This window comes from Phyllostomus hastatus, unplaced genomic scaffold, assembly GCF_019186645.2.
Source record: "Phyllostomus hastatus isolate PE091 unplaced genomic scaffold, TTU_PhHast_1.1 phas_scaffold_21, whole genome shotgun sequence".
NCBI lineage: Eukaryota > Metazoa > Chordata > Mammalia > Chiroptera > Phyllostomidae > Phyllostomus > Phyllostomus hastatus.
This window is the reverse complement of record NW_025334017.1, coordinates 36,618,176-36,640,730: the sequence shown is the minus strand read 5'-3', so window position 1 is coordinate 36,640,730 and position 22,555 is coordinate 36,618,176. Positions and strand designations below refer to the sequence as shown.

The 22,555-nt window shown below is 45.3% G+C and overlaps 1 protein-coding gene across 3 annotated transcripts in view; it reads left to right on the top strand.

Moving 5' to 3' along the window:
- SNTB1 (syntrophin beta 1) overlaps positions 1–16,221 on the top strand; it is a 200,045-nt gene extending 183,824 nt beyond the window's left edge. For all 3 annotated transcript variants that reach the window (XM_045861305.1, XM_045861307.1, XM_045861304.1), the window contains 3 exons: positions 4,443–4,639; positions 9,761–9,951; positions 12,841–16,221. In XM_045861305.1, the coding sequence (XP_045717261.1) occupies positions 4,443–4,639; positions 9,761–9,951; positions 12,841–12,933 (481 nt within the window). In that variant the 3' untranslated portion in view covers positions 12,934–16,221. The remainder of the gene's footprint in view (positions 1–4,442; positions 4,640–9,760; positions 9,952–12,840) is intronic.
- Positions 16,222–22,555: the final 6,334 nt, after the last annotated feature.

Here is a 22,555-nt window from a genome sequence, read left to right as displayed (position 1 = left end):
GCCATGTGCTCCACGTGCAGCTCTTCCCGGATGGGCCAAGTCTAGGGACGGCTTCCATGAAACCATGGATTCTCAAGATGAGAACGGTCTCCTCCATCCCTGGGACGTCACTGACCAGCCGGCGCTAGACAATATAGATTCCTGGACTGTATATCCAGTTTATTCTATTGACTTGGAGCTGGAGATGCGTCAATATAAATTCAGCTCAAGAGAAAGAGTTCATAGAGCATTTGCAAATGTCATTATTCCACTATGTTTTTTCTCTCTCGGTTCTTAGTAGCTGCCACACTTCTCACCAATAGAACAAAAAGGGGAAAGAGAAAGGATCTTGATCTTCTCTCATCCAGTGTCCCTGTGTCATATTTGCAGCTCCATGATTTATAAAATATCCAACTCTCGTTTTAGTCTTCTCAAGATGGCACAGTGGTGAATGTCCACATTTCTATGTAGCATTCCCAAATTATTGCTGTGGACAATTGAAAGCAATTAGTTGGGATAATATAAAAAACAAAGTCTATTTTCAACACCTTGCTGGGAATGAAAAAACAAGTATGTTGATAACTGCAGGGCCTTCTTTGTCCTTATCCCAGAATCCCCTGCTCTCCAATCTTGTGATGGAATTGCTTTTCCTGGTGGTTTAGACTCACCCGCTGGAGGACAATCTTTGTCATGAACAGGTTGTCTCAATGAGGAGGAATATTTCTCCACCCATCCACCCAACCCTGGCTTTTCCTCTTTCTTTACGATCTCCACAGGCTGGCTCTGACTCTGCTCTGTATTCTAGGAAAGAAGCCCCCAGGAACTGGGGCTGGCCCTGAAGGAAAGAGGCTGTGGGAAGTAGGAAGGGAGAGAGCTTTTCTTCCGTTGAACTGCACCTCCTCAGGGCGCGGGCCGTGCCTGTTCTCACACTACCCCTGGTCCTGAAACTGCAGCGAGTAGAGGCTTTCATCAGTCTGCTCAGACTGACATGACAGAATGCCAGCAAGCAGGTGGCTCAAACAACAGAAATGTATTTTCTCCCAGGTCTGGAGGCTACAAGTCCAAGACCAAGGTGTGTCAGGGTTGGCTTCTTCCCAACTGCCTTCTTGCTGTCAGGTGGCCTTTCCCGTCCATGGCTGTAGGGAGAGAGAACTCTCTGGTGTCTTCCTTTTTTATTTAACGACATTAGTCCTGTGGGTTAAGGCCTCACCTTTATGACCACACTTAACCTTTAGTACCTTCTTACAGGCCCTATTTCCAAATACAGTCACACTGGGGGTTATGGCTTCAACATGTAAATTTTAGGGGGACATAATTCAATCCACAACAGTGCACCATATATTATTAGTGGGATAGATCAGTTAGTGACTAGTGAATGTTTGATGAATTGAATAAATGAATGGTTCAGTGACTGATTCTTGGTGGTCAGCTGAAAGAAGGAGAAAAGACTTGAATAGAGCAGGAAGCTCCTCTAAGGCCCCTCCGAGCAGCCCTGAATCCAGAAGGATGCTGCAGCGTCCACTGGAAGGTCTCAGCCTTTCTTCCATCTCATTCACTGGAGGCCAGTAGGCTTGTGTAAGGGACTCAGGAGGTCACAGATGCAGGTCTCATTCCACATGGATGAGTTAACTGCATTTTGAGAAAGGCTATTCCGCAGCCACAGCCAGGAGACATCAGGTATTAGGAGCTAGACATGGACAATTTAGAGTAACTCAGAGACAAACAAATGCCGAAAAGAACAGAGATGAGCTCATCTCGTCTCCCAATGCTGAAACGCCGCTACCAAACAAACAAATGAAATGTGAATGCTGCACTGAGTCCAAAAGCACATATTCTATGCAATGGAAGTCCGCGTTCTAAAAAATTAAGTGGAAGATTTGGGCTCATCTCAGTCTTAGAGCCTTTTAAAGCTAATCTTTAAATTGTTTAGAGAAAAATTATGTAGGAATAAAAAAAGCATCAGAAAAAATGAAATCACCCATAAAATTTCTTGACATCTTAATAGCATTGCTCCCAAGCTTTTCTCTTACGTACTTGAATTGCACGTGGAGAGCTTTTCAATAGATGGGTATGAGTTTATACTATAATTTTCAAGGTCTGTATAAGACTCCCAGTGGGTGTGTCCTCACACGTGTCCTGTGGCTCTCTGGTGTAGTTCACTCGATTTTAACCTGGGAATAGGATCCTTTTGTTACCAGCACAAACACAAGGCAGCAGAAAAAAGAATTTGCTTTATCTCACAGTTTACATATAGTACTATACGGTTCATTAGCTGGTATTGGCATTTTCAAAAGAACACATAATTCAGCATGTCTGCTATTGTCCAGATAGCTAATCAGCTTGTCCCTTAACCTAAATATTAGGTAATGCGCATGTGGATAGTTGAACAAATGAACTTTTTCCTTTTTCCTTTTCAATCAATGAGGTTTGGGTGATGAGACGAATCACAAAGGATAGCAACAGTCCTCCCTCCAAAGGCTCCCTTCTCGTTACTTCCTGCAACACGCGGCGTCTCCCATCAAGGACTCCTCGTGCGTGCTCTTGGTCAACGCGATGCAGGGCCCCCATACCTTGCTACACTCTGTTAGCGATTTCACTCCTTATACACAGGCCTACCAAATGCCAGTTTTCTAACAAATTGCATTTTCCAGTTAATACTGGCTTCAATTTCATAGTCTCTCTGGAGAAAAATAAATGTTGGTAGGAAATTCACACACAAAAAGTGACATTCTCCATGAGGGCGGTTCATCTTTTCCTTGCTTCACTTGTGCCTCTCTGTTACATTTATGCTGGCCCCGGACTGTGACGGAGCCAACGTCCCCTGAATGGAAAATTAGGAGCTAGAAAGTGAGCATGTTAGGCTAGTCAAGTCATAAGGGAATCCTTTTTTTTTCTGAATGCTTCCTAAAATGCACTACATACTGGATTAAGTGCTTTATGTATTTTATTTTCTAATTCTAATTGTATGAAGCAGGAATTACGGATGCTTTTAAAATAAGAAAACTGAGGGTAGGGGTAAGGGGTGGAAATAACGCTAACTGAATATTGCTACAGTGCTGCAAAACGTACGTACGTAGACTGTTCCATTTCCTCTCCACGGTGCCTTAGGAGCTAGGGATTCTCGGGGCGTTTCACGGATGGCAGAATGGGGCTGTAAGGCTGGTTTCCATGCTTCTCAACCCTATCTCTATTCAGTTTGCCATGAAGTCTACCAGATACATCAAACTGGGGACAGATTTTAAGATGTTAAAAAGGAGGAAACCAGACAGATTTCTTAGAGCAACTAAAACTGAAACACCCTTGAATATGAAAACACTCTTGAGCCATGACGAAACACAATGTAAATTGGTGCTTTTTATATAAACCTTTCTTAATGAATTTTTCCCTGACCCTGAATCCCTTTACAACCTGTCCCAGGCTTTTGAGAATGTGTTCTTCCTTTTTTTTTTTTATCCTCGCCTAAGCTTTGAAACCTTCTCATCGCTCCTGTTCACACATCACCAAACACCCTTGTCCCTCCTGAAGAAGGCACTCCGTGTGCACCTGGGGAAGTCCGGTGCGTGGGCCCAGGTGGGCGGGCGTTTCCCTCACGCTGCCCTAGACTCTCCTCGAAATGAGGTTCAGGAGACTTTCTTTTTTCATATTGCAATAAAATGGACAAATAATATTATATCAATATACACTAGAGGTGTACAATGACTCAACAATTTGATATACATGTGAAATGGTTACCATAATCAAATTAATGAACACATTTATTACCTCATATTATTATTGTTGTTGTTGTTATTGTTATTGTTATTATTATTGGTGAGAACATTTAAGATCCACTCTCTTAGCAAATTTTAAGTATACAATAGTGTTGTTAAGTGTGGTCGCCAGGCTACGCGTTAGATCCTTATTGTTTTTATAACTAAAAGTTTGTACCCTTTGGCCATTCTCCTTATTTGTCCCAGCACCCTGGGAACCATCATTCTGCACTTTATTTCCATGAGTTCAACTTTTTTGTTTTACTTTTAGAGTCCACATGTGAGATCATACAATATTTATTTTTGTCTGCCTGGCTTATTTCACTTAACATAATGCCCTCCAGGTTTATCCATGTTGTTGCAAATGGCAGGACTTCCTTATTTTAAAAGACTGAATAACATTCCATTTATACATACATACCATGGTTTTTGTACCTATGTATCCACCAGCAGGCACTTAGGTTGTTTCCACAGCTTGGCTCCTGTGAATAACGAACAAGGGAGTGCAGGTATTTCCTGGAGATTCTGACTATACTTCCTGGACACATACCCAGAGGTAGGGTTGCTTAATGTAGGCCTAATTTTTAATTTTTTCAGGACCCTCTATATTCTGCCATCCCTAATGGCTGTACCGGTTTATAATCCCACCAACAGTGCACAAGGGTTCCCTTTTCTCCACATTCTTGCCAACGTTTGTTCTCTCTCTCTCAACAGGCTGGTCCATTCAGGGCCGGGGAAAGGATCGCCCCAGGCTGGTGTGGATCTGTCCTTCGCAACCCGAACGGGCACCAGACAGGGGATTGAAACCCATCTCTTCAGGGCTGAGATCAGCAGGGACCTCTCCCACTGGACAAGGAGCATAGTACAGGGTTGCCACAGCTCAGCTGAACTCATTGCCGAAGTCACTGCAGGTGAGCACTGCTGGCCACGGGCCCTGACGTCCCCTCTTACAGGAGGAACGCACCCTCTACTTCCCCCCCCCCGCCTCAAAGTAGTTCCCGTTACTGGCCTTCAGGGGTACCTACAATTCCAGAGGTGAACTGAAGTTTTCCTGAATTAAGTCCCACCTTATGCTCTACTAACTTGGAGCCTAAGGGTTAGACTATGGAAAGCCTAATCCCATCTTGATTCAAGAAAACTTGGAGAGCTCTGACCAGCATGGCTCAGTGGATTAAGCATCAGCCCACAAAGCATAAGGTTGCTGGTTCAATTCCCAGGCAGGGCACACACCTGGGTTGCGGACCAGGTCCCTGGTTGAGGCGCACGTGAGAGGCAACCGGTCGACATTTCTCTCACCCATCGATATTTCTCTCCCTCTCTTTCTCCTTCCCTTCCTAAATAAATAAATACAATCTTTAAAAAGAAAAGAAAACAGTGACTTGGCAAGTGAGATGTGCCACTCCTGCCTACAATCCCAAGTGGCTTACTGGAGGCATAAACTAGCAAGGTTCTTGTAAACAACAGAAATCGATTCTGAGAAGTGCTTCATCACAGAATAAAGTCATTGCAAATATATTAGGAAGCTCAAAGAAATGATCAGAAAACTGGACAACCAGGCTCTGAAAAAGAGCCGGCAGCACCAGAGGGATCTAGGTGCGGGCAAGCAGAGCAGAGCAGAGCAGAGGGTTTACGCTCGGGGAGAGTCAGCCATCGGCCCTGCCCCTGGGATGAAAGGAGAGGTGGGCAGGACAGAGGGAGCACTCGGGTGAGTGCAATCCGCATTCTTGTGGTGCGCTGAGAAAGGGCGGGTTACAAATGGGACATGTGTGTAGAAGACGCCCTCTCTACCATACTGTGGGTTACTTGCATAGGCCAAGCTTTTTCTATCATGTCCCTTGGTGCTTCCCACACTGTGAGAAGCAACCCTTTTGGGGGCCTGAGATCAACTAATTGGGTTAAGGTCAATGTTTTAAAAATGAAATAATTCGGGATAGAAATACCAGCATAAATGCTGTTTTGTGTTGTAGCACCATCCGGGGTGGGTGTGTGTATGTGTGTGTGAATGTGCACATCGCGATACATTGCCTCCTCCTATCTAATAATCCTCACGATCCCCTTGTCAATGTAACTTCACAAATTGAGAAGCAAATTCTTAAGTAACTTGCCCAAGACCACACAACGAATAAACAACAGAACTGACTTTGACTCTGTGTTGTGTCTCTCTAAAGTCCATTTTTCATTCACTACATTGTCTGCAGAGACATGGAACTTCTCACTGTGCTGCCAGTTTTCCAAAAACAATGCTGTTCAGGCTGCTGTGATCAGTAATTTTCATGCCACCCTCCAACTCACACGGGTAGGTAGGTAGGTAGAGGATACATAGCTGATTGAGATAGATAGATAGATAGATAGATAGATAGATAGATAGATAGATAGATAGGCAGATAGAAACAAACACAATGCAGTCTATAAAACTTGTACATTTGCTAAGGTGGATTCCATATCTAACCCAGTGTGCTTATCCACCAGTACAATACACGGTTAACACTGTCTATGTACCATTGTACCTGGTTCTGAGATCTCTGACACATTGTTTTTGGTTCTGAGATCTAAGGCCAACTGCTCCCAGGTCTCCCGTGGTCACTCGTAAAGAGGGCATTGCGTGGCATGGTATGTAGCATCCTCAGCAACAGTCTTCCAGATAACCCAACTTCGAGAGCCTTGGGGTTGCTTCTGACAACATTCTCAGGTCACCCTGTTCGATCATGTTTCCCTGCCACTTCTTTCATTTTTCTCTGTCCTTGAGGAAGCAGGACAAGATAATAATGACAAGTGTGGGCTTTAAAGTCAGATACCCCTGGATTCAAATTCCAGCTCTGTTTCTTTCTCAGTGTCTTACTGAAACCTCTTAGCTTTTTCATCCATAAAAAGGAGGAAATAATAGTATCTACCTTACAGGTGTCATCAAGAATTGAGAGAAATAATCCATGTAAAGCACCTAGTACCTGGCACATAGTAAGTGCTCACTAAGTATTATTAGTGTTTTTTCTTGTAATTATTTCTGTGCAATACGCTAGCCTCTGGTCCTATGTGGCTATTTAAATTTCAGTCCTTTAATAGTCAAGCTCCTCAGTCACACTTGACACATTTCATGCGCCCAACCACCCCTTACGCCAGCAGGGCTGCCCTCGCGGACAACGCAGACACACAGTCCGTCGCGGTGGAAAGCCCTGTGCTGTGGCTCTGCTCTAGTGGAGGATTTCCCAGCTGACATCACGGGTGCAAGTGTTTCTGAACCTCAGCTGCACTGACAACAGCAAAAACGAAGTTTTAAAGTTTTACTCTCAAAAGCCTCAGATTGCTGACTGCCGCCCCCAGAGAATCTGGTTCCGCAGCTCTGGGCGGGGCCTGAGCATGGGCCTCTAGTAAGACACCAGGCGGAGCTGCTGCCGCTGCCCCAGCGGCCTCTGCGCGCGGCGCCGCGCTGGGGAGCAGCTTCCTCTGGCACGCAGGAGCGCGCTGAAAGATGGGACACACACCGACGTGTGGCAGGGTTTCTCCACATTTCCTCTATCACACACATGTATGAAAAACCAGTTATGTTGTACAATTTTTGCTGCCTCTCCAAGGTAATCGATCTTTTTGAAATTACCCTGAAGTGGGTAAGTGTCCCCAAATATTCTCCAACATCATTGAAAACCTTTGTGGGGCATCACTGAATCTTGAATTTTATGTGCCTATTCTGTACGGCAAGAAACATTGGAGTGTTTGAACCCGACTGTTGGAAAAGCCCCGAGCCAGCTGAAAACGAAACTGAGGGAAGGTTTGTGTCACACCAGAGGAGTTCAGACTCCTTGCGACAGCTGCAGGGGAGTTCTTAGAAAAGAATGAAAATTGCCGAAGGGATCTGCTGTAGCTTACATTCCACAAATTTTGTAAGATCCTTTTCTCTCCATAAACTGACCTCTGTTTCAACAGGAAAACAATGAGGCTGCTGATAAGACTGGCCCAAGAATCAGAGGACTGCGCTGGCTGAGTGCTGGGAGAAAAGAAAGGATGGGCATGACCCAAGGCGCCACCCAGTTACCTGCAGAGTTGGGGGAGGGGGCTTCGGCTTTCATCGGAGCTTCAATTAACTAGATAATGTGTTCAACCTGTCCCCTGTAGATTGAGGACCTCTTCAGATAACCAGTTCCATTATAGAAAGGCCATGAATACCATTTGAAGTCAACTAGAGTTAAAAATAATCCCAACCAGTTAATTCAGACTATCTGATAGCAAAGCTTTAAAGTTCAAACGTAGAAGAAGGGAAAAAAAAGAAACCCAAAGTCAGAGCCCACTCACCTGTATATTCTACAGGCTGGTGAAGTGAACATTGTCAAAAACGAGGATTCAGGATGAGAAGCCATAGCTGCATCTGTGCTGCTGTCCTCGGTCGTCCTTGGACGGGAGGGCGAGCAGAGGTCTAGGCCCTTTGCAAAGGGTGATGAGACTACCGAGGGCTCCGCCCAGAAGGACTCAAAGACCTGGGAGAGAAGGCACCTTCGGAAACGTCAGCCTTTAGTTGCAAGTGGAACATTGCCTGCAGTCAGAGGAAGGGGTGCATGTTTTCACTGGACCTTTGATTAGAAGCCACCTCGTTCCACGAGCACATACAGACGCTGTCCCCTCTGCCACCCCCAGAGGCCTCCCCCACTGCACCGTTGTCATTGTCGTTCCTCAGCAAAGCCACGGTCCCGCTCCCCACCCCTCCACATCCTGAGCACCGGAGTGTGAGAAGAAACATGGCACAGAGGGGGAAGAGCTTGAATTTTGAAATCTAAACCACCCCTCTCTCATCTTTGCTTTTCTCACCTGTTAATATTCAGCTGAGGTTCTGGTACAGAAGTGTGGGGTAAAGCGGAATTGAGTTCGGTTTATAAGGCTGAGCAGAGTTAGTGATGGTGTAGAGCGATCAATAATGCCCTTCCTCTCCCCTTCCCAAACCCCATCCCCAGCAAATAAAATGTCCTGTGTCTGTCTGTCCCTAAAGAACTTTCTCGTGTTCAGGGGGGCCTGGGCTGATTTGTTTGCCAGGATCTATTAAATGTGGTGTTTTGTGAGGCCCAAGACCAAAAATCCAAGTAGTACTTGTTAACCCTCGTCAGAACTCTTTGGCCAAGGGTTGTAAATACTCACGTCTTCCTAAATGGGACCTCGGATCCCGGTGGCAGTCCCTTCATCCGGCTCAGACGCCCACCGTGCGTCTCTTTCTCTAAACGCAATGAGCACAGCAGCACCTGTGAGAGCTGACACCTGACCAGACCGAAAGGTTCCAGTTTTGTCCCTTTGGATCAGAAGGCTCCATGCGGACAGCACCTGAGGTTCCTGGACGCCACATCAGACAGAGGAGGACACAGCTCTCTTCCCAAACCGTGCTACTTTGGACGTCTGTCTGCTGTGGCAGATTTTCCAGGACTCATGGTCCTCGGGTCATCAGGAGAATTTAAAAAGCACCCCTTTATGTTTATAAAATGAGCTGTGTTCCGCTTTCTTAAAACTGAAAATTAGGTTGGTTTTGAGCGACTCACACCTAACTTCCTAGGTGTGTCACACGTGTTACCTTTGGTGATGTGATGGGGATGCTTGCTCTCTCGCCAGGTGGGAGACACAACACCGACTGACCGTGTGTGTGTGTGTGTGTGTGTGTGTGTGTGTGTGTGTGTGTGTGAAAGAGAGAGAGAGGGAGATGATGATGATAATGACGACAATGATGACTCAGAGGCGGCTTACTCTAAATCAGACGTCAGTTTTTCCCGGCCTGAGACAGGCACGCCTCCCTACCTGCATGTCGTCAGAGGGTCGGATACCAGGGCTGGAGGCCAGATAAAATGCAGTGAGTCCCAGCGAATGGAACTTCTCTCCATTTATTTCCTTTAGTTGCACGGAGTGAGTCAAATTACAAGATAGAAATCAATCCAAGGAGGATATTTTCAAGAACGATTACTCATTTTTGACGTTAGCAACTCGTGGCTGGCTCCTGGGACCGAGGAGACCGAGTGCCCGGGAAGTGGACCGCCTCTCACCGCTCCCCTCTCCCTCTCTCCCCGCAGCTTGCACCTACAAAAACCAGGAGTGCCGCCTGACCATACATTATGACAATGGGTTTTCTGTTACCACCGAACCACAGGAGGGTGCCTTTCCCAAGACCATCATTCAGGCTCCATATGAAAAGTTGAAAATGTCTTCAGATGATGGAATCAGGATGCTGTATTTAGATTTTGGAGGCAAAGATGGAGAGATCGTAAGTGCGCTTTTCTTTACAAAGTGCGATTTCCTGTGTTTCACTGTGCAACGTGCCTACAATGGCCTGCAAACATAACGCTGCCCCTTGTGTTTATTTAGCATTGGGCTATTAACAAAGTACTTGTGGGTTCATGTCTTATCCGATGCTTGAAAAACTGTGACTGAATCCAGTTCTTCCACAGTCCCTTAGGTTAGTCTTATTTTCCACTAGAACACTTCATGCCTGTTTGAATCCGAAGAAAGAATCCTTTACAAAGTCAGCATTAAATTATTCTCAAATAGTGTACTGCCAGCTTTAATGTACATTCATCTTTTAAAAGCATCGAGCTTCTGATCTCAGCCTGGCGGTGCGCTAGGTGTCGGGATGCGTGCAGGGATGTGAACCCTGCAGGCCGGGTCATCGGGGAGTCTCACGGGAGCAGGCAGCTCGGAGGTGGGAGGTGCTGGACATGGGCAGAGTCCAAGTGGCAGTGGAGGAAGGGCCGGGCAAAGGGCCAGAAGTTGGAGATAATGTCCGGTGTCCAACAAACTTAGCAAATTTGCCAGTGAAGGTAACATACGTTTCCTATCAATGCAAATGGCCGCTGTGTTTAAATTCATGATTTCCTATGATCCTCACCACACACCATGGTGGAAAAGCACGTTAGTGCAGTCCCACGGAAGGGTGAGAATGGCACTGTCCTTTCTCAGGAAGGCAGGGCGTCTCATTTAAACGGTGGAATGCACGACGTCAAAGAGGACCAGGATTTTGTAAGAACTGGTCTCTGTTTAGGTCCTGCCTAGTCACCGGCTTAGTCAACAAATATTTACTGACTTCCACGTGGTAACAGGGATGGGGGACCTATAAAACACAGGGAGAAGTCTCAGTTTTGAAGATCTACTCATTTCAATCTGGCTACTGGCCTTCTACAACCGATCCTTCCCCACCCCCCTCTCCCCCCAGTTATTTCACTGGTAGTTCTCTGAAAACCACTCAGAGGTACCTTTCAGGGGCTGATGGAAAGAAAGGGCCAGGACCACACTTTAAAAAGCAGAGGGGCCTTTACTCCCAGAGCCTCAGCACCACTGTTCTAGAACATGCCATCCTACCCCCACAACACGATCCCAGACGTTTTTTCTGTGGAAGCCACAGGCAGCCACGACAGAGTTGACGCCCTGTGGCTGGCAGTTGATCTGAGCTCACTCTCAGAGAACATTCTCCAGCCGGTCGTTTTTCTGGCTTTGACAATGGATCTGCTGCATTTTCCAGGATTTTGAGGTTGTCATTTATTTGTACGTTCCACTCAGTAAATTCAGCCTGAGGCCGCAGATCAGAAATAAATAAGTGATCTGAAAGTCCATTTCACTGAGAATGCTTCTAGTTCGGTTGCTGTTCTGCCAATCACCCAGCTGTGTACTTTCCCCTAGGAAAGTTGAAAAGAACAAGAGCCAGTCTCCTGCTTTACCCTTGACTGGAAACTTCAAGGCTGTTACTGCCTGTGAGGAAAATCATTTATGTCTGTCTAAATGTCAGCCTTTTTGCCTGTAATTATGAGCTGACTTGGAAGACTTAGGAAGGACTGATTTTTTTTTTTTTTGCTGATAAGCTCAAGTGCACAGATAGCTCCCCCAAAGCCTCTGGTGAAGCAACCCCAGGCAGCAGGCAGCAGGCCTTTCCAGTGTGGCGGAAGGGAGCAGAGCACTGTGGGAAATGCAATACACCGAGGGTCAAGAGACTGGTCTTCTCTAAGTCTAGAACGGATCACCGACTGCCTTGGGCAAAGCCTTTTGTTTCTTTGGATCTCAGTCTCCCCATCCACAAAACACAGGGACTGAAGCAGGTCATCTTTAAGGTGACTTCCAAAAGTTGCATCTGGTGTTGGTGAAATAGGACGCTATGGTTAAGCTCAGACTCTGGCATTCGAGGGACTTGTGTGTGAGCCCAAGGTTTCTCAGAGTTCTAACATCTCTGATCTCAGGAAGTTTTGTAGCTACACCAAATCTTAGTTTCCTGTGGAAATCACAGAGATAATAACCAGAGCTACCTCATAGGGATTCTGTGAAAATGAAATAAGATAGCGCGTAGAAAATATAGCACAGCGCCAGTTTCATAATATGTAAAACCTTAACTTTTGTAGATACATGGTCAGGTTATTCCTTTCCAGAAATGCCATCACCAGAAGAGAACTGGGGACAACTCCCCCATTCTCCTGAGTTGGGTCGGGTGATTAAAAATTCAACCTGACCCTTATGCCCTGACCCTGTGTCAGCTCTGTAGGAACACGAGGAGGAGGGGGAGACTTTAGAAGGGACCTTAGCAGACATGTAACGCACTTGCCTACAACAACCCAAGAGGACAGGCCGGAGGCCAGTAAGGACTCAGCTGCTTAGCAGCACGGGCTCTGTGTTTACAGCGTATAAAGAATTTTCACATACAGTCCCCCGCTGAACACTCTAATCACCCTGTGAGTTAGGGAGCACCACGAAAAGTTTGAGTCATCCAAGATTCTACATTGAAAAGGGCTAGAGCCAGGACTCAAACCCAGTCTTCAGATGTGGAATTCAGTGCTGCTTCCTTCGTGCTGCACCGGATCCAACGTCAATAATGTCACTATCGTGTGTATCACTATATTATTTATCGCAAAAATAAATAGATGGTCAATAAGGGCAACTGGTATGTTCTTACAGAACCAATTTCAGGAAAAAAAAGATATATGAGATGTAAGGAATAAGTTCAAAGGGTGTTTTTTAATCTCCTTGAAGGGGAAGGATTTAAAAACATCAATTGCCCCAGTTAACCCTTAAAAGCAGGAAGGGCACAGGCCCGTTTGATGTGTAAACCGCTATTCCATAGGTACCAAGCATGGACTTGAAAAATCCCTCACGCTCTCTTCTTTCCAAATTTCAGCCGCTGGACCTCCATTCCTGCCCCAAGCCCATTGTTTTCATCATCCATTCCTTCCTGTCAGCTAAAATCACAAGACTGGGCTTGGTGGCCTGAACACGGGGGCGGCCTGCCCTTTGAGAGGAGGGCTGCCATGCCTCCGGGAAGTGTGCCATCAGATGTCGCATGCCACAGTCCGCTGTCCGTCCCAAGAGTCCTGCGTAGCCGTCCCAGACGCCTCCCGCCGGTTTCACCAACGACAAGGGGGCGGCCTGGGAGAAAGCACCACCGGGAACATCAGAGTAAAACTAAATGGGTAAACAGGAGAGGGCGACTGGAAGTACCCAGCATAGCTTTTGACAATCAAAGACTCGAACAGTAGAGCAGCATGTGCAGATCTTAATCGTACCAGTTCCTAGACAACTGGCTCACCCGGGGAAGTAAGGGCTGAATAGCAAGATGAGAAACGGACACTTTCACCTCTCTCCTCCCCAGTAACCACCCCTTGTTTATTGTGATTTATTTCCTACTTCTGGGTTGACTTTCCCTGGTAAGGAGAGAAAAGTACTTTAAACAGAAGCCCCACCTTTTATTTAAGTATGCAACAGCTGTTACTTTTTTTTAGGGAATTATCTTTCAGTGATATAGAAAGACTCTGAGGTAGTCTTATTAGCATATGCTAAGCAGGAATTAAAGAAAGCCTCAGATATGGATCTGAGCTATAAGCTGGTGGAATCTGAGCCAAAGTAGACAGCCTACATTGCAAAGCCTCGCTAAAGAGTCGTGTGCATGAAAGATGCTTCGCTCTGGGCTGTGCTCACACCAAGGTCTGCTATGGGGGAGGCAAGACTGAGAGCTTTATTTATAGAAAGCAAAGTATGGGTATTTTTTTAACAGACTGTCATTTGATATATGCACACAACTCGTGTGGGGTTAACTAATTATCCCCATTTTCTGGTTTTCAGTGGAAGCACTGAGCAATTTATTGACCCTTGTTACTGCCTGTGCTTGCATGCATGCGTTTTCGAACCAGTAATAGAGCAGTGTCATGTAATCGTGGGTGATACTGGGTTTTAGATATAGACCCAGCACTATAATCAAATCTACTGACAGCATCCACAGTCTTTCGGAATTCCAGGGAAAGAATATAGCGACCTGATATTTTTCTACAAGAATATTTTCAGACACCACATAGCATATTAGTGATTTAATGCTTTTATCTTTCAAAACAAATTCATTAAAAATACACCTAATATTTGATTTAGGAGTCACTTTCCACAAACCTTGAACATTAGCTCTAGAATTTCATAAGCATTTGTAACCCTTCTTTTCCCGTCCAGTTTACATAGACAAATATTCGGGGTTAGACTTATGTGTTTTTTCAGAATTGTGTTTTGGCAAATAGCTATGCAAAGAGCTTTACAAAGTGGAAACTGTGCTAAAGGAATGTGATTTTGCTCACGCAGACATAAGTGTTTATTGAGCTGCAAAGTTTTATTTTAGATCCGTGTTTCCCAAAGTAAGTATCATGTAACACTAGTCCCAAGGGGCACTGAGTGGTGTTTTGTGCAGATGGAAATAAGAGGCTGGTAATAAAAAATGTTTGTTGAATACCAAGTTAGGAAGAGTTAAACCCAGTTCACAATTGCGGGCCTCCTTGGAGACTTGAATGTACCTTGTGATTCTCCGAGGGGGCGGTCCACGTGCCATTCCCTACGTTTACCTGCGAAACAACTTTCTAACAGCGGGTCTTGTGAAGCTAGTGTTAAAAAAAACAACAAGAACAAAACCACAACTTTGGAAAACACAGTTTTAGGACATTGATTTTTGTTTGTTTGTTTCCTGTTTTAAAATACTGAAGAGTGAAGTCCCAGGCTGACTCTTGTAATGAAAGCTTTGATGCATTTGTGAATTATACTGCACTCTTTCATTATATATTTTCAAAATCACTGGAATGTTGTTATACAAAAGAGAATTATACTCGTGATTGTAAATAACATAATAAAATACATATATTAATGCCAATAGTTTAATTCAACAATATGTAATCTAAGGTGCTCAGTAGGACATGAAGTATGAGTTAATTGCTCATAATTAAGTTGCAAAGATCCTATTATATATTTATAGACAAAATGATCATAATTACAAATATTATTTCTTCATCACTTAAGTTTTGGACTGATTACTATCTGGGCGGGGATCAAGAGAAACTACATTCTCTGCATTTATAAAAACTTAATTTAAATATTTATATTTTAGAAAAAATATATTTGAATAAAATTAATGCATTTTCTGAATTAAAATGTGTTACTGGCAAGAAATAGAAAATTTTACTAAGAGAATTGTATATATGAATCATTTTATTTTCTTCCAAGTTACTATATCATATCAGAGCGGCTATGATGAATCAATTGTAAACACTGATTTTTTTTCTCATTTTGAATTCAACAAGTCACAATGGCTTTACAGTGTAGATCTTAATCTTGTCTTGGTATGTGTTATGAATGTTGTGAATGACACCAACTCCTATGTCTGGGCCATGCCTGCTATTACCCCTGAATCATCTGAGTCATTTTGGGGAATTCGTTTCCACCCAGTTCACTCTGTGCTCAGTCCGTTCCTTATGTGAGTCAATGAATCATTAAATCCACAATGTTTGCTCCTCTAAGGGCAACCCAACAGAAGAGAGTGATGTTTAACTGTATGTACTTAGTGGGAAACTACCTATTTGTTAGGGATGTGCTTTGGTGAGCTCTTCGCTGGGTGGCATATCTTCAAGCCACGCCACAGGGGTTTAGACAAGGTCAATGGTAACATAGTTACCAATACTTGTTTTTTGACTGGAGCTGGGTAAGAGGAACAAAAACATACACCTATTAAAAACCATCCGAGCCCTGGCTGGCATAGCTCAGTGGATTGAGCGCGAGCTGCGAACCAAAGTGTCACAGGTTTGATTCCCAGTCAGGGCACATGCCTGGGTGGCAGGCCACGGCCCCCAGCAACCACACATTGATGTTTCTCTCTCTCTCTCTCTCTTTCTCCCTCCCTTCCCTCTCTAAAAATATATAAATAAAATCTTAAAAAAAAAACATCCGGGCAGAGGAATTTAATTAATTCTATCAGCTGATGGAATGAAAAGGCTGAAAGATGCATGCTCCTTTGTTTAAGCTTGTTGGCCTCTCTGGCCTGAAATCGGAAGGCGTCCCCTAAAATCCACGTGCCAGGGCCTCTCTGGCCCTTGTTTTACAAATATTAGATATTCTGTCTTAAGGGGATTGGAGGGGGTGGGGTGAGGGAGTCATTCTGGAATGTACTTTGAGTTAAAAAAAATGTGCCTATGTTTATAGCACCATGGATATCATGTAAAATTCATATGTGAGTTAAATAAATATTCACCTCTGAGTACGGAGGACTGGCTGGTGGTTTCGTGATGGCCACAGAATGACAGGGGCGCGTGCAAACACAGCCTGCTGTGCTCCTCCTGCAGACTGCCGGGCCGTTAGAAGGTGCTCGTGGGGACAGTGCTTGTGGGGACAGGGGGTGCCAGTGGCAACTTTTTTTAGCTGTATGTAGTTTCAGGCTGCGTCTTCGTCTGGGGCTTGGGGGTCTCATTTTTAACTGAGTTTTCACGGGATTCTACCAAGCTCCTACTACTCGAATTCTGTAATACCAGAACTTGGCTTGTGTTTACATTGCTTGTAATAAGTGAAAATTTAGTAATATTGCAATTACATGTAGAACTGTATGTAGAGTCTCAGCTTTGAGGAGACTTTAGAAGTCATCAAGCACACCATTGCCCAAAGTTTATTTGTAATTTTAGCAATACTACCTTTGTATCTTAAGAGTATGAGAGTTGCTAGTTATAGAGCAACACACCAGATACATATAAAAATAAATATAAACCAATGAAAAATTTTAGAGATTGTACCACCTAAAGTTATCACATATACGCTGTGGTCCAGGTACTACACTTTCAAAATTGTTGACCTTGTATAATACGCCACTAAACTCAGAAATGTCTTCCTCAACGTACCTTGCCGTTGTTCATTCCACTGGAAACAGAAAAATTTCCAGCTACGGGAGGGAGCTCCCTGTCTCCGAGGCAGGCCGCTCCGTTGCTGTGGAGCTGCAGTTGCTCCGCAGTTCATTTTTAGAGCCAGAACTTAGGTCTGCCTAACTTTCTCGTTCATCACCTTGTTCTACCCTAGAAAACACTGCAAGTCCAGTCCTTCCCACACGAGCGTCTTATATAAAAAGACAATTTAAGGCTGGGGACTACTAGGTAATACCATATGATCTGAAAATGGTTTTAAATAGGACATTTATAATTCCTCATTTCCATCTTTAAAATAGCAATTGCCCAAGATTAAAACCTTCCCTAACACCAAGTGGTGGAAAGTCATGGGCAAACAAGCACTTATATCCACCCATTAGTAGGCATATATTTAGCAATAATTTGGATAGCAATTTGCCAACACATACACAACTTTTAAAAATGCATGTACCAGTTTTCCCTCTCCCACAATACCCCATGCGTACTTTCTCTTTCCAACCTGGGCCCGGCATAATGGCTCTCGCAAAGACGGGCGGCGAGAAGAAGGGCCGTTCTGCCGTTGAACAGGTGGTGACCAGAGAATACACCACTGACATCCACGAGCGCACCCGTGGAGGGGGCTTCAAGAAGTGTGCCCCTCGGGCACTTAAAGAAAGACATGCGGCAGTCTGCCGTGAAGGAGGTGGAACTCCAGATGTGCGCGGGGACACCAGGCTCCACGGAGTGGCCTGGGCCACGGGAGTGAGGGAAGTCCCACACCATGACCGGTGCGGCTGTCCGGAAAACGTAATGAGGGTGGAGATTCACTGAACGAGATCTATATGTTGGTCACCTACATATCTGTCACCACTTTCAAAAATCTAGATAGCTAATGTGGATGAGAACTAACTGCTGATTGTCAAAGTTATGAAACTGCCAAAAAAGTAAACTATAAGATAAAAATACATGTGCCTTCCATCGTACAGGAATTTACGCTAGAGACACAAATTGTACGAGGACACAAATGCTAATGCGTAAGGGTCATCTCTGCAGCACTGTGTGTAACGAGATGCTGGAAAGGTCGCTGTGACCATCCAGAACTAAGTAAATCCTGGCCCACTCATGCATCAGAATAGTGCACAACTGTTACATTAATGGCCCACCTGTAAGTGCTCATGTGGGCGGAATTTGTAAATGCAAGTTCTGAAAAATGCAGGTATGTACTATAAATACGTATTTTATTTGTTCTTTAAAAAGTGGTTCTCAAGAAGAGTGGCACCGTGGGGTTTTTTGAAGTCTGGGCCAGTGTTTTGTCATCGCAGTGCCTGGCGGGGAGGGACACTCTCTCGGGACGGACTGAACCAGAGCCGGAGTTGGTGAACCACCTGCAGTGCAATCCCCGCATGCGAGGGAGCCGTTCCTCACACAGGTCCATGTCCTCTGAGTGCCTCACACAGGTCAAAACCACAATTACCTGAGCCTAGACCTTGGCTACATTTGATATCACTTTTTTTTGTCTGATTCAATATATTCTGAATTTTCCAGATAGGCAACTGCCATGGATATGGCAGGAAGACTGTATTTTTGTTTTGCTCAGGGCATTTTATAAGTCGTTTTATAAAGGCAAGTCACAGGTGGCAACTGTGAAGATGGTGCTTGAATCACCAATATGAGACATCTGACTACTTTTACATGTGCCTCATTCATGCTGAGTCCACACCAAAATGACTTCATTTTGTCTTTGAGTGTAGCTGTTGTACCTCAGCACCTCCAGGTTGAAATCATATTATTTTATTAACATTACTTTCTTATTCCAAAATGTTTTTAGCTTACAGTTAGGGGATAACAATTAAAAAAAGCCCAAGTGCACGTAGGTTAAATGACAATCCTGGGCATGCTCTGTGTGTCACCATGGATACCCTCAATGCTGGCATCCAGGCTCCTAGCCTCTGGCCTGCTTACTCAGTGTTAGGTACTGCTGGCTCTGTTTGAACTAAGTCTTTCTAAACTTAGAGCCAACTAGCTGCTTGCTGGGAAATGTATCCTCCCCAGACGCCCCCCCTCAGCAGCTGCCAGGTAGCCAGGCTGAGGAGATGCATGCTTGCATTTCTGGGTTCTGTCATCGGGTCCTGACCTGGACGGCAGCCCACACTGCAGGGCATAAGGACTGGTACCCTGAACAGCTGCTAAAAGGAAGTGACCTGAGCAACCCAGAACTACAGGGGACTGAAATCTTTATGAGCCAAGCAGGAGATAATAGGAAGGAGCTGGGCAGATAAATAACCCTCTTCCTCTTCCTTCCTGGGGATGCACTGGCTGTCTATTTGGGTCTCGTGAAGCGTCGGCCAGTGCAGTGACATATCACCCTGCCTTCCTTTCCTGCCTTCCCTGCCGTTTTTTCCCTGTGCTGCTTCCTCACTCTCCGTGCCCTGGAGCTGGACCTCCTGAATGAAGCCCCAGCACTTCATCCCTACTCAGCTGTTGTTTTCTAGGGAGCTTGTCCAAACACCTTTATTACTTTTACCTCAACAGCAAAGGGGATTAAAAATACTTCTTATAAACGGGGTGTTGGGTTTGCTCAGTGGAGAAAAAGATGGACACATAATATGCTTGTACTTGTACAAAAATGCCTGAAAACATATATTTTTTAAAAATAGCCCTCATTATTATCAGTTATTGCTGGAAAATAGGACCAGCACCACGGGGATGACCTTAATATGCTTCTCTGGCATGTAAACTTCTTAAAAGGGCACTTTAAAACCCCTTTGAAAAAGGTTTTCTTGTTGTGGGTGAATAATGTTCTGATAATGGTGAATAATGTTTTTAAGTTGTTTATAAAATCTTGAGTAACAAAACAATTACACGCATGGCCACAAGCGAATGATCTCATCCCCCGCGGTCTTCTGAACCACACCTGGTCCGACCTCACGGGGGGAAGCAGGTCCAGTGCCTCAGCAGTGTGGCCGAGCCGTGCCCGAGTGGGTGTGCAATCACACGGGCAGGACGACAGAAACACCTCTTACCCTCTAGTCATTTTTTCTTGGACACAGATAAGGCCTTTTCTTGGGGGAGCATGTGAGACTCAACACAGAGAACGTCACTCAGACAGGGTCAAAGCAGGAGGGTGGAGCAAAGCTGGAGGGTGGCAACACGTAAGGGGGCAAGAGACAGGAGTGGAAACGGATGCACAACCAGCCCGTCCCCTGTGGAGGAGAAGGCGTCCCTGGGACGAAGCCGCCCACCCGGACTCCGACCTCCGTGGGCCTGATGGGCTTGCAATTCTGCCTTGACTTGGACCAGGGCCTAGGAATGCTGGGGGGGAAAAAAAACTCCATTCTTCCCAAGAAACAAAGCCAGTTATATTTTCAGCAAATCTCAACTATAATTCTTTGGATGAATAAAGCCTATTTCCTCCCAAGAACTCAAAGGCAACACCCAGAAAAGACCCTCATTTTATGCCTCATTAACTGCAGCTTCTCTGCTTTGTGATTGTCACCTGCACAAGGGGCGAGGAATCGCTTCCTTGGCAAGTTTTCTGGGTCCCATGAGAAAGGCGAATACGGTCCAAAAAGCAGCTTTCTTTTTTCTGCAGGTAGGGCCTTCAAGATAAGGCCTTAATAAAGGTAGTTTTTGCAACTTTCTTTCTTAGACTTGGCCTCTCAAGGAATTCTTCAATGTGAACGGAACCTAATGTTTATGCAAAACAAACCACCTCACAGCCCCGTGGCTTACAACGTAGCCACATATGCTTTCTCACTATTGTGCGGGTTGGCTGGACAGTCCCTTGCTGGACTGGCCCAACTCACCCCCGTGGCTGTATTTACTGGCGCACTCTGCTGGACTGGAAGGTCCCAGATGCTGTCCTGCAGCTGCTGCTGGCTGTCGGAGGGGCCACCCCATTCTCTCCTGGCTTCTCATCGTCTAGTCAGCTAAACCAGTGCCCTTAGGAGGCTGCCTTACCGTCAGGGCCAGATTCTGTAAGAGCAAACCAGAAGCCGCAAGGTCCTTGAGGACTGGGCTCCGGCTCACACCATGCCATTTAGGCCACCACACGTGGTCAAAGCAGGTCACGTGGCCTGTTCAGATGCAAGGACTAGGGAAACAGGCTCCATCTACTCGTGGGAAGAGCTCAGAGCTTTGTGGTCATATTTAACCACCACATTCTACTCTCGGGCCACAGTTATTTTCATTCTCCTACATGCAAATTATGTTCATTGCCTCCCAGTACAGCTCAAGTCTGGTATTTCACGATCTTCACCTGGTCCAGGTAGGGCTGAGACTGCCGAGGGTGTGGTTTCTTAAAATCCAGGATATTGTGACATAATTAACCAATTAAACCAGGCACCTGCCACGGAGGCATCCAACACACAATGGTAAGGGAGGGGCAGGATAACCGCAGCAGGTGCCCCCCTTCGTTAAGGACCAGGTGCTCGTCCTCGGGGGTTCTGAAGTCCAGCGGGGCACACGCGATCAGTTCTCACTGCCGGGGCGGGGGATGGGGACCAGGGTTCACTCCCATACCTGAAAGTGGTGCTCTAGTCCCTTATTCTTGGCCCCGCCCTACGGACTCTTGGCTGTGGCTTTCTAAAAAGTCTCTTTTCCATGAGAAATAGTTCCTGTTTGCCACTAAACAGTTTTCCCATCCTGCTTCCTTCCTACTAGAATGTGGTGGCCAGGGGAGCTCTTTTTATGGTTATACAAATCCTTCAAAACTTTATGAAGTTTCCATTGTGATGAAAATTCAGCAGAGAAAGTACAGTCTTTTCAATAAACACTGCTGGCCAGCTGGACATTTATATGCAGAACAGTGAAAGCAAACCCCTTCCGCCCGTGGCACCCAGAGGACTAACTCCGCAGGGATCACAAACCTAGATACAGGAAAACTGTACAGTGAGGAGACACTGGGAGAAATGGCAAATGGGAGAAAATGTCTGTGAATCATAGATATGATAAGGGACTAGAATCCAAAATATATGAAGAACTCTTACAACTCAACAACAAAAATACAAGTAATCCAATTAAAAATGGTCAAAGCATTTGAGTAGACATTTCTTCAGAGAAGACATACAAATGGCCAATGAGCACATGAAACTATGCTCAACGTCATTAGTTACCAGGGAAGTGCAAACCAATACCGTGAGATACAATTTCACAGTTTGTAGTATTTGTCATAGTGTTTAAATCATGTGCTTAAATATTTCTAAGAACTAAATAAAGGATTGTATAAACTCACCTTTGCTATGATCCTTTTCCTTAGGCTATTTCTTAGTGTGAGACTCTTCTGCCTTTGGAGATGCGAGAAATGGGAACCCTTTTATCTTCCAATCCAGAATGCCCTAAGCCCTTTCAGTGCCTCATTTACATTTCACTGGAAAACAGACCAGTTCCTTCTTCAGCTTGTCCATCTTTTCTACATCAAAATAATACTCACCTAAATAAACACTCAAGTGGCCCTCCAGCACTTCCAAACATTCTGCCTGTGACAACCTGCAATGCTCCCTGTCCCAAGAGAAAGGGTCTCATTCCGAACTCCCCAATTTCAAGAACGAGCTTTCAGCATTACACCCAGCACCGGTGAAACCCCCCCAGAGTAGCTGGTGTCTGAGCTCGGCCTCTACACTTCCTCCCATACACCTTTCAAGGTCCCTCCCACGCTCACTTCACAGAGGGCCGTGGGGCTCCTCCCCTGCGGCACGGCCCCCAAGT